Source organism: Cephus cinctus, unplaced genomic scaffold (assembly GCF_000341935.2).
Source record: "Cephus cinctus unplaced genomic scaffold, Ccin1 Ccin1_scaffold0160, whole genome shotgun sequence".
Taxonomy (NCBI): Eukaryota; Metazoa; Arthropoda; class Insecta; order Hymenoptera; family Cephidae; genus Cephus; species Cephus cinctus.
This window is the reverse complement of record NW_014332886.1, coordinates 1,427,309-1,439,484: the sequence shown is the minus strand read 5'-3', so window position 1 is coordinate 1,439,484 and position 12,176 is coordinate 1,427,309. Positions and strand designations below refer to the sequence as shown.

At 36.5% G+C, this 12,176-nt stretch overlaps 2 protein-coding genes across 2 annotated transcripts in view; both read right to left on the bottom strand.

The window, feature by feature from the left end:
* Positions 1-209: 209 nt before the first annotated feature.
* On the bottom strand, positions 210-2,256 carry LOC107263552 (splicing factor 3A subunit 3). Its single transcript, XM_015730878.2, has 2 exons — positions 1,940-2,256; positions 210-1,695 (listed from the first exon to the last, which is right to left on the bottom strand). The coding sequence occupies exons 1-2, from the start codon at positions 2,150-2,152 to the stop codon at positions 406-408; spliced, it is 1,503 nt and encodes a 500-aa protein (XP_015586364.1). The 5' UTR covers positions 2,153-2,256; the 3' UTR covers positions 210-405.
* Positions 2,257-2,728: 472 nt separating this feature from the next.
* LOC107263768 (uncharacterized transmembrane protein DDB_G0289901) overlaps positions 2,729-12,176 on the bottom strand; it is a 13,416-nt gene continuing 3,968 nt past the window's right edge. Inside the window, exons 3-11 of the mRNA XM_015731323.2 lie at positions 6,908-7,403; positions 6,668-6,832; positions 6,310-6,597; positions 5,994-6,217; positions 5,274-5,879; positions 4,451-4,605; positions 3,963-4,243; positions 3,628-3,881; positions 2,729-3,539 (exon numbers count right to left, since the gene is read on the bottom strand). Of these exons, the coding sequence (XP_015586809.1) occupies positions 3,324-3,539; positions 3,628-3,881; positions 3,963-4,243; positions 4,451-4,605; positions 5,274-5,879; positions 5,994-6,217; positions 6,310-6,597; positions 6,668-6,832; positions 6,908-7,403 (2,685 nt within the window). The 3' untranslated portion in view covers positions 2,729-3,323. The remainder of the gene's footprint in view (positions 3,540-3,627; positions 3,882-3,962; positions 4,244-4,450; positions 4,606-5,273; positions 5,880-5,993; positions 6,218-6,309; positions 6,598-6,667; positions 6,833-6,907; positions 7,404-12,176) is intronic.

Here is a 12,176-nt window from a genome sequence, read left to right as displayed (position 1 = left end):
TGTTGCAAAATTATTGTATATTAAAGATAAAAATGAGGTATAGGTATAAAAAAAGACAATTATTTTCTAATCGCTAATAAAACAGTGAACCTATCGTCGTTAAAACATTTAAGTATTCAATTAAAAACTATTCTTACATTTGAATGTTCGTTGATGTTAACTGTAAAGTTCTAGATTAGTGAAAATAAAGGTGTTGATAAAAACAAAGGTTTTCTCCTTCTTTGAATTTTATTATTGCTTTTATATTGTTATTAGGTTGTAATGATGGTTTTACAAGATTCTTACTAAGATAACATTAAGATGGACGTGAACATTAGAAATTAATATCTGTTTAGGCAAAATATTTTCTTTTTGTCTTTTCTAGAGATATGAATTACCGATATATATATATTAAGGAAGATTATTTTAAAGAAGTCCTTGTCGTTTTAGATCCTCGTAGGTCTTTCGATTTACAACATTACCAAGTGAATCCTCAAATTCTTCTTCTTGTTCAGGTTGCCAGCGTTCCGCTTGTTTTTGTGCTTTTAATTTCTCCCACAAAGCAAGAGCATCTTCGATTTGTGTAACATTAGCAAAATGTGCTGTATTCGGAATGCCTAAACAACGCATACCGTGTGCGTGTCGCCATTCTGCAAAGTGTCTTTGAAAGGCCTTTGGTCCTTTATATGTAAAGTTTCCACAGATTTCACAATTGTAACTAATGTTCAGTCCATGCAGCTTATACAACCAATAGGGAATGGGTTTACCATCCCAACCAAGTGGTAAATTTTTTGGATTATATGGAACTTCGTTATCATCTTCTTCTTCAGATTCACTTGCACTAGCTTCAGCATCAGAGTCTCCACGCTCACCTTCTGTTCGTGCCTGTTTCCTCTGTACATTTTCTTTCGTTGCCACACGTTGTGTGGATACAAGTTCAGCAAGTCTGTATACTTGTGCTTCAAGCATTGCTATCTCTTTTTGTTTTTCAGTATCTTTACCTTTGCCGAAGTTTCTGTGTTTATTTTTTGCTAATAAGTTTGGATCGAGTGAAGCTTCACCCTTTGTACTGAAGAGTCTTTGTGCACGTTCTTCAAGTGTACCACCACATTTTAAGCCAAGTGCCATCAATGCAGACTTTAATCTATCTAATCCAAGAGATGCTAGCTCCTCCCAGGAAGAAAATGCTGACAATTCAAGATGAGCTCCAACATTAGTCAAAGCACTCCCTGTTTCCTTTGGCCATCCAGGAAATGAATTAGTTTCCCACTGTACTTCAAAATCTTTAACAGCCTCTTCAATTTCTGAATTTAAATCATGCAAAGGTCTAACTCTGGTCAAATAATCTGTCAAGTAGTCCAGCAGTAATTCTATGTAAGCACGATAATCTGCATTTTTGCGCTCTCTAGGAATGTCAAATAAATGATCAAACGTTGATAAATATGTAATATAATCAATTTTTTCAATCCCTTTGAGATTAATATATTTTTCATAGCATCCATGAAGATCAAGATATTTTCCATATCCTTCTTCATCTGTAAACTCAACAAGATTAGCTAGATCGTCTGTTGGATTCTCACGCATTTTGGCTAACTCCTCGAACTCCACTGACATTGGTACACTTATCTCGTTAGGATGTCGTCTATAAAATTCCTTTATAGACTTCAAGCGTGAATAGAATTCAGAGAACTCATTCGGACCAGAAAGTGCTTGTACCTGAAAATATAAAAATCACAATACCTATATTTAATTAAACCTATTAATATACAGTTTAAACACAATAGATTTAGGTGTCCATTCTTATTTTTGTATAACATACCAGTTAGTTAACGTTATTTAAAAGACGTCCATAAATTATAACCTAGCATATTTAACAGCTCTTTTAAGTGAAAGTTTGCGTACAGCTGTCAAATATTTGTTAAAGACTGTATAAATGTAGCAATTGCCTGTTGTATATTACCTCTTCCTTTCTCTGCCCATCTTTGTCTTCATAAAGATCTTGAAGATGCACTGTACTGTCTGTAAATTGATCAAGTAACATTTTCAGACGATGCTCTGAATTGATGTTTTCACGATGTCCAGGCTTTTTATGAAGCATTTCTTTAACCATTGCGTCCATTAAACGCTCCCGCTCTTCGTGATAACGACGTTGTTGCTCCAAAATTGTCTCCATATTTACTCTAATATGAAATAAACAATTTTTCCACTTTAAACAACTCTAGCCGCTCTGGCTACTAGTTCAACTATAAACCACCATGAACGTCGTAATGAAACATGACGCTGTCTGACTACGCCGTGTGGACGTTCACTAGGGGTATATTCGGAAATTCACTGTCAGTACTGCGAACATAGTTGTATCTCACTCAATTGCATTCAGGTAAATAGAGACACGACGATACTAGTAATATGTACTAACAAATGAATTTCGGTATGCATCCTAAGTATTATTTTAAAAAATGTTTTCTACTTTGATTCGGATTGCAATTAGATGAATTAAAAGCTACATAATAGTATTGCACTTGTACAAAATAAAGAATAAATCTGTAGCAATCAAAGAGCATAAGTTCTAAAATCCACCACCAAGCATTGCTATTGCTGTTACAGATAAACAGAGATGTAATGATAACCACAGCATCCGCAATGAATTTTATAATGTATCCCGAGTAATCAATGTCTAATTGTATTTTAGATACATTTCTAAAATGATTAGGGACAATTTTAAAAGGATTTTTAAAGAAAGATATTTTTGTATCACAGTTACACGCTTTATATTTAAGCAATAACACACGTTACATATATACGTATTTTTAATAAAAGTATCAGATTTTATTTCTATAGTTTACAGTTTAATCTCTCTATATAAAAACAGTGGCGTCAGCCGTATCAAAATTCGCAGGTAACAAATTTTGACACGCCAAGGATCATCATCGCGGCGTCCTACCCTTTTGCCGAGAATAAAGCGTCCCTCGAGTCAAAAGTTTAGGAGCCCAGCATCATATATATTAGATTAAAACCATTCTAACGCTACATCGATATTATCCCACTAGACAGTAATATGCTTATTTATTCACGATATAAATTAAAAGTCAGACCTTATGGTTTCGAAAGTATGTACGACGTATGTATCTTTGCGCGTTGCTTAAAATTACATTGTATTGCTCGACACGAACCACTTCTTGTGGATTTTTCACGTCGTGTCTGCGCACGCTATTATGCAATTGCAAAGCGACATTAAGTGTCGATGGTATGGCGATTTTTTATCTTCTCGTTCCACTCTACTAGTATTATTGAGAACGATATCTGTAGTGTCCTTTTGAAAGATATTTCCTCAGTCGGCCCTTCTTTTACAAGGGTGGTAGATACTGATTGATTTCTGGGGGTAAGTTACTTTTTTGACAATCGCATGGCTGCTGTTTTACTTGAGATCCGAATCCGGGTGGCGAATGCGTGTGCACGGGCGATTGCGATTTACCTTCTGGAGATATAAAGTTTGTAGGTTGTTGTGGAGAATTGAGAGTTTTCTTAACCCAGTCGGTATCAATAAGAGCATAAGTTGTGACCTAAGGAGTAAAAAAATAATTGAATATATTTATATTATTGGTAAATAAGAAAGTTTGTACGTACAGTATCTTTTTCATTAATGCTTACTTGATTTGTAGGCAAGCAACCGGTATCTTGACTGTAAACTCCAGTGAGTTCATAGTACCCGTCACCTCTATCACAAGCCAGAGGACCGCCAACATCTACTTGACACATATTGTTTCCTTGTTTTTGTGCTTTTACACAAACCAAAGTCTCATCTATATCGAGTAATGATTCTGCACCCTGAAGACGCTGCGAGCATTCTTCTGGAGTGAGAACATCGACATCGATACCGTGCATGAGAGCTCCAGCGACGTTGACTGAAATATAAAAAATTATTATTAAGATGCTTATAGATGTGGTAATTAACGATAGGTAAATAAAAGATTTTTATTTTTTACTTTGTAGGACAGTCTTCCCCCATCCGGTGGCAATGCACTTCCTTCCCGGTACTGGTTGTGGACTATTTCCAAGACAGATAGTGTCTACGTGTTGATCCAGTGTTACAGGGTGTTCCAGAAACAGAACAGCCAAATCGTAGCTAGGAGCACCTGGGTAATAACCAGGATGTACAGCGATAGAAGACACTTTGACGATTTCAAATGGAAGCGGTTCTTCGTTCTTCAACTCATAACCAAGTTTCCATTCGCCAGATTTAATCGACACTTCACTTGGCTGAAGTCTGATTAGGAAAAAAAAAACACTTTTGTGAGCATTAAACGTACATGTATAATAATAGGTGAATATCAATTTCAAAAAAAAAATGCAAATGAAAACATTTGAATGTAAATTCATAAAATTTGCATGATATTATCATATATGATGAAAAATAATCAATTGCTTCTGATCACTATACAAAGTCTTCTGACTAAATAAATATGATGCTTACCCATCGACACAATGAGCAGCTGTCAGAATGGCATTCGGTGTTACAATGGCGCCTGAGCATAGCAGCTTCCGGTCTCTGGTAGACAGGATCATCGCTTGCCATGGAATTTCGCCAAAGGCAACGTCAACGTCGCTCAAGCCACTTGGACGTTGTACCTTTTTTTATGAAGGTGAGAATGACATGAGATAGCGAAGACAGAAAAGATAGAAAAGATAGACTTAAGATGTCCAAATGCCAGTAACCATTAACGTTTATCCTAATGGACAGATGACAATTTCCTACGAGAAATTAGGATTTCCGTAAGAAATGTCCATACATGTACTTATAGATTTGAAACATAAACGATGAAGGCATTTTTATGTTAATAATATAGTTAGATGTTATTTTGCCAATTTTATCATGCAAGTAGTACTTGTAAGGTACAACAAGTCTGCTATTTTTATGCGACAGGTTTTGGATGCCATAGTTGAAAGGGAATATGCTGTGTACATGTAATAAAGTATAGTAAAGTAGAGTAAAGTAAAGTCAGTGAGATTTAGAGTAGACGTTCGTGCAATGCATGGTTGTGGTCACGTATGTTTTTTTTTGTACACAGGATAAATAGGTCGTGGTGTCACATCCAAATTAATTAATTTCTTATTTGAACAAAACTCTCATATTTTATTAGGCGCTATATAATAATATATATATATAGACTCATTGAACACAAAAGTCTGTCATGGAGTATTATTTCATTTGCGGCAATCATAGTAGCTAGCGTTTTCATTAAACACTTCTATTATTAATAACATTCTAATAGCTAATCACAATAAAGGACACTTACTTTGTTTTTCAATCCACATTGGCTTCCAGGCGTATGGGGTTTTATGATTGTAGGATTCTGGTTGCTCGAGGCGGAGTCATAGTTTTTTCCTCCAAACGGATTAGGGAAGTTTGGAAAGCTTGGCAAATTCAGGTTCGGTAAATTGGGAAAGCTTGGTAAATTACTAAAAATACCTGGTGGCTTATTTGGAATTTCAGGTAGAGATTCTGGTGGTGAATTAGGAATACCAGGGTTCAGGGAATCCTCAGGAGCTTCGACGGGAATTCCTGGTTTCTCAGAAGGTTTCTGGAATGGGTTGTTAGGCAGGATATTGGAAATGGTGTCAGCAATTTGTCCAGGAATATTAGAAATTTGTGGTGGTAATGTGGGAAGCCTCTGGGGAACATTGAAGCTGGGACTAATTTCAATAGTTTTTCCAGGTTGAGACGTTTTGGTGGGAGGTGGTCTCTTGGATGGTGTTTTGGTTAGATTCAGAATTTTTGGAAAACCTTGCTCATCAAATCCACCACTGTAATCTGCGGGAAGGTTACCCGTTGGCCACGGGTCCACGTAGTTGGGATCGCGACAACACTTTCCAATGACTCCATTATCCGGATTTTTACAATTCTGTGAGAAATTATGATTTTATAATGATTAATATAACTAAGTTATAAAGCTTCATTTTTGTGCATTGAATATTCATCAACTTTATGAATGCTAAATTCGTATACGAGTACTTACGCTCAATGGTACTCTTCTCTGAAGTTGTTGACTGGTCAGTGCAACAGGTTCCGGACTAATAACTCCTTCCAGAGTACAAAATTGTTCCTCGACACAAATCAAAGCAGCTGCACATCCAACTTGGAAAGGAGATTCTTGAATTGGTGGGAATGAAGGTGCAGGTGTAATAGGTACTTGTTTGGTAGGTGGAGGTCTTATGTCAGGAACAGCATCACTTGGATGACCTGATAGGGAAGACAAATTTGCTTGAAAATTTTAAAGTTCCTAGCGTATAGTTATCTTCATTGATTATAATAATTATTTGATATCACTATACCTTCATGTGGTGGCAAAGAAATAGCTGGTACGTCATTGGAAGATGAATCGCCAATAGGAGGCAGGTAACCATTATTCTCCGCGGAACCTGACGATTTGACACCAAAATTATTACCATCACCGCCGTTTAAGTCTTCTTGAGAGTTTTCGAATGAGGATCCGAAAAGACCACCACTTTGTTTATTCTGGTTGTCAAAAAGTCCACCGCTAGAAGACGGTCTGGAGCCTGCCGATGCACCGGCATTAGCATTAGAACTGGCAAAGCTTCCGGAACCAAAACTTGAACCTCCTAGAGTAATTTAAAAGTGATTATTCAAAATTGAATGAATTAATACAATAATTTTTAATAAAATATTAACCTTGACTAGAACCACTTCCAGCTGCAGGTTTTGAATCTAAGGGGCCACCATGTTGTTTGACCTGATTGTCAAAAAGTCCACCACTGGAGGATGGTTTGGAGCCTGCCGATGCACCAGCATTAGCATTAGAACTGGCAAAGCTTCCGGAACCAAAGCTTGAACCTCCTGAATTAATTTGTAAGCGATGAATCAAAATTAATTAAATTAATACAATAATTAGATAAATTATTGAACTCTTACCGCTACTAGATCCACTTCCAAATGTAGATTTTGAATCGAAAAGACCACCGGAACTGGGTGTAACATGAATCAGACCGGAATCTGGCGATCCAGTGGCAGTGATCAAAGTAGGTGAACCCGTTGGAGCAACATGAATAAAACCACTTCCTCCCTGACTGTTGGCTCCTGCTCTAGTACCAAAACTGGTTGAGACAGTTGATTGGCTACCGGATTGCGCAGAATTGAATCCGCTCTTTGATTGATCGACATTGGAACCGAGTGGATGCAAACCACTTTGGCTTCCGAATTGTCCAAACTGATCTAATTTACTCTGAGACTGATCACTTCCGGAATTAGCACTTCCAAAACTGGAGGTACTTGCGAAACTTCCGGCAGAAGATTCGGCATTACTTGAAGATGGAAAATCGACGCCCTGAACAAGTCCAACTTGAGTTGGAGCCCCAGAATAACCTTCTAAGGTGCAACATACTTCACGACCTACAATGCACTGTTGAACCTGCAACAGCAAAAAACAACTCTTGTTATAAATTCAGGCACCTGCCAGAAGTAACAACACTTGGCCCTTTTTTCAAATTCTTAAAGCATCCATAAGTTCGATTCATTTCATGGCGTATATGATACGTAACTTCATATTGAGCAAAATTTTTAGGAATTCCGAATCGCACAAAAGATATCCGATAATAATTGAATAAGGAGAGACACTTATGATTTCTGTGCTAAAAATATTACATCTTGCGCGAATTCGAAAGATCACTTGCTGGTAAGAAATTCCGGTTCTCCTATATACCCACGCAATTCAACTTTTCAATGACATAGCTTTCTTTTTTTCATTATTTCTTTCTTTTTTTAACCACATCCATACCGTTTTCGCATACGTTTTGTACAATCGATGCGAAATTTTCGCAAGTCAGTCAACCAGGTTCAGATAAATTTCATAAGAGTTTTCTTGTTGCAATTCGAATGCCAGTAAAAAGGAAAGATCATATTGCGCTTGCGTAGAAAGATCATTAGTACTATTATTTATTATCGTGTACTCCAACGGTTGTTATAAAATTCCAGCAAGCTACGAGTTAATAAAGATCCTCTTAGGAGTGATGATGGGATCGAGTACATAATATGAAAAGATAATCATCATCCTATTCCTAAATACTGTATTGGATAATCCCTCAGCTATTAAGATATTAATTGGTTATTAATTGACTCTCTTCAGATCGAAGTGCGATCTCCAAAATTGAAATTCCATTCGATCGATATGTGAATACGATGTAGCTGATTAACCGGCTCGTGTCTGGCAACCACGTCGATGTATAATCAATTAAGAATCGCGTATAACAGGTGGGCAAGATAGGCGATATTCGAAAGTCAATATGTAAATTCAATCGAGAAATTCGATCAAGAGAAATGGCTTTACAGGATCGATATTACGATTACAAAAAAAAATCCTTGGCTAACGAGCTAAGTCTATTTGGTTAATTTTATTAATGAATTGCTGAACTATGCAATTATTTTTTTGAGAATTATTTCTACCTCGTTATCAGTAAATCTTGATTTTTGTTTTAATCTATACAAATCACGAATGACTTTTACGATTTGACATTTTTGCAAACACGTGTCGTAAATGTTTCAATATTGTTAAAGTAATTACATCATCATTCATCTATTGATAATATATATTTGAATACCTGACATCTGTCATGGCGCAATACTTATTGGATTTATGGGTTGCCATGAAATCGATTGAATGTCATTTACAATGAGAACTCGTGGATGAGATTTCCAAAAAGGTGGAAAGTAGGTTATGGCAATCACGGAGGTCAGATGGTTTGAATTTTTTCATAAAAGATTTTGTTGGTTAATGTTATTTCTAAAAATTCCTTGAATATTAATGCCAGTCGATTTTCACTTTGAAGAATATTCAATAAATTTAATATTTCGCGAAAAAAAAATGCGTGACTATAGTTAACGCAGCTATCCCATGCCAAATAATCAAAGATTATCCTGGAATATTTATGAAGTATGTTTACAGGAATTTTATTTGTTTAGAACAAGAGACCTGTCAAATATAAATTACTGATAATCATCGTAAGTGGCTGTCATTTCGAAAGACGTCCCTAAAAGAAATTGGCAAACTAAAGAAGAGGACTACCTTGGTATTGCCTTAGGAAAATAAAGTCTGCGCAAGACTTGAATTAGCCGTGCCCAAGTCCAGAGTCCATTGAAAGACGCCGAGCAATTGATATGGCGTAATCAGCGAATAAATAAATGAAACGCATAAAGTTGCGTTTACTAGTAAAATGGTAAAATGACAAGATAAGTAAACGAATATTTTCCTTCTTCGCAACCCGAGGATACATAATTACGTAGACTGAAGTGCGTATACAGGAGCTGCCATAATTAACATGAAAATGCTGCAAGCCGTAGGAGCCGTTAAGAAAAAATTCAAAAAGGTTGTCCGATGACCTTAAGTGCGATAAATCTATGCGAGAAAAGACACTATTGCTCAGATTCATTGATTGGTAACATCGATCGAATGAAAGCAAATTGAGAGGATACCGTTAGGTGTCTCGATGACTTCCGTGATGAAATTTAAGAATCTTTAAGCAACTATGGAATTCTTGGAGAAATTGTTGACAGTTAAATTTATCACTATCAATACCATAAACCGACATATCGAACGTGAATGCTTCAAACTGAAAACCCATCGATTGGCTCATTCGCGTGAAAGTCTTTTTTTCATTTAATTCCATAAGCTAATAACCCTTGTAAGCACAACCAATCATAAATGGAAAGTGTTTGCATTACACCGTTGCATACGTATGTTACGTTTCTGTACTTATTACATGGTTGAGCTTGATTCCTATCGTTTTCTATAACGCCTTAATATTTTAAATACAAATTGTGTTTTGAAAACTTAAACCACAGATTTTTATGCTGTTAATATATGAATTACATTCAATAATTTTGATATAAAATTTTGGACTTACATTGTTGACCAAGGTAGTACTAATCTATTGTCTCATCAGATCTGATCAGATATATTGTGGGATAACATTATTCCTTGGAATACAAACTGATCACCTGACTATTTGTGGAATCTTCTGAGATCATGATATTGGCAATCGATCGTGGTTTGAATAATACATAACAGAATCATGCTTGTTTCTGACTATGGCCTTGTACCAGTCATGCATTTGCTGTACTTTCCGAAAATTCATTAACGCACGTAACATGCGATATAATAAGGTACTTGATTCGACACAGCACGGGCGTCGATTACCGGTGTAATTTTTCTCGCATACGAAAAAGCATCGTTATTCATTGAAATTACCGCATTAGCACGCCGTGGACGTCCGAAATTCTCGAGCTCGAGTACAAGCAGATGCGACTGATTTTACGCGCGTTGTTATTTATGTTCTGTCCAATTGCAACGCATTAAAGCAGGAACGCTTTCCCTTGATGATTTTAATGACTCTCAGGTAAGTACGTTTTGCGACCTTCGTCAGGCACATTCGATCTTGTATAATCTTATGAAATTCAAACTGTGTACAATTTTCCCGCCAAATCGATTAGCTGCAATAATTTGCCATATTATTTAGATTACTAAGAATTGTTTTTACATCGCCTGAGTAGATTTCTTATAACGAATTTGACGATATCCTCGAGATTATAAGTAAGTCTTACATCAGTTCTACTCGATGGTAAAAATCGATTATATCCTTGTATCGATACGCGTGATGAGGAAAAGTCGAACCGTCCAGATATAAAGTATTAGAATTAATTCACTTTTAGGCATTTACAAATTTGCACGAGAGAGTGTTAACTGTAGGAAATCACTGTTATACATAATACCGTTCAATAACAAACATTTTAATTGCATTTAACCTTCTTCAAGTCACTTAACCTATCTGATTTGTTATTCAGCCCGACGGTAAAAGAAGTTTCGTACCGACATGTAACATGAACACATGGACCGGTCTTAACGTGCGTAACGCTCGCGTTAATCGAATTCCGGCGTCGCGTAGTGTCGAGACGTAGACGCATCAGGCGTAGAAAGTAATCGGTTGCGAAGGTGAAGAATCAGGAATGCTGTGATGACTCGTGGTAAAAGCGTGCCTCTGGTGCGTCCATGGCGTTGTATGTCGCGTCAAGCGGCGCCAAGAATTCAAAAGAGAGGACAGGAGAAAGAATTTCGTAATCGACCACGTTGCTGCAGACCATCTTTTTGCTGCTACATAACGAGTCGCGTTCTTGTCTCTTTGGAATCTTTATGTGGATGAGGTTAAGTGAACCAAGTGAATACATTAGACGAACACCAAATGGGATACAGTACGGTGAGTAAAAGGAACTCTATAGGTACCAAATGATCTTTCCCGATTCGAAGATTGCAATAGCTGTGACATAACCTCACTTTCGCCGATCTATCAGACTTCGCATAAATAAAGAAATGCACGATCCAATGCTGGACCTTCGACCCTATGATGTCCGCTGATTCTGCCCTCCTTACTAGAGAAGCAAACCCGGGTGATCATAGTTTGCCCTTCCTTGATGTTATCCGCTTATTGATTGCACAATCAATTTTGATGCTTTGACATTTATTACTTCCTCGATATGAATAGTATAGGTTAGAGTTTACGCGGTATAATTATAATCTCTGTGGATTTGAGGACAGTTTTCTGTACAGTTGGCAATTTTCAAATTGACGTTAGTGATTTTTTATTCACGGGGCACTCGTGCCGTCCTATGCTAATATATGGTAATTCTTTATTCGCGCACGTAACCATTAAATATTTAATTGGTATCATCAGCAATTTAGGGAGACCGTACGACAGTTGCGCGTCAATTTTTAATATTATAAACTTTCCAAACTGAGAATAAAAATAGTGAATATTCCGTTTTCTTTTGGCAATTAGGTGATAATATATGTCCTTTGAATGAGACGAGTGATCTCATAGCCAATTTTTAAGATCGATTATTGATTGATTTATTAATGTCAGTAAATCTATACGTAAAACTGGCTCTTTTCTTATTCGTTAAGTATGTAAGGACAGAATATTTTCTTGACTTCTAATTTATGATTGCCATTTGCGCGCTACTGTTTTTATTCTTTTATCGTTAAGGATTCTGTACTAATCTGTCAAAGTTCTGTACTTGATTAAACATATTATTCGTAGAGTACGACTACCTCCTGTTGAAAAATATTATATAGAGATCTAATTTTAAATACTGTAATCAAATACTTTGTCCAAAAGTAAAATGAGTTTCGAGGGGG

What these genes read in the sequence shown, in the direction of transcription:
- LOC107263552 (XM_015730878.2), bottom strand. Translation starts at nt 2,152, where the DNA reads ATGGAGACAATTTTGGAGCAACAACGTCGTTATCACGAAGAGCGGGAG. An exon ending in ATGGGCAGAGAAAGGAAGAG is followed by an intron (nt 1,696 to 1,939) that starts GTAATATACAAC and finishes TTATATTTTCAG; the next exon opens with GTACAAGCACTTTCTGGTCC.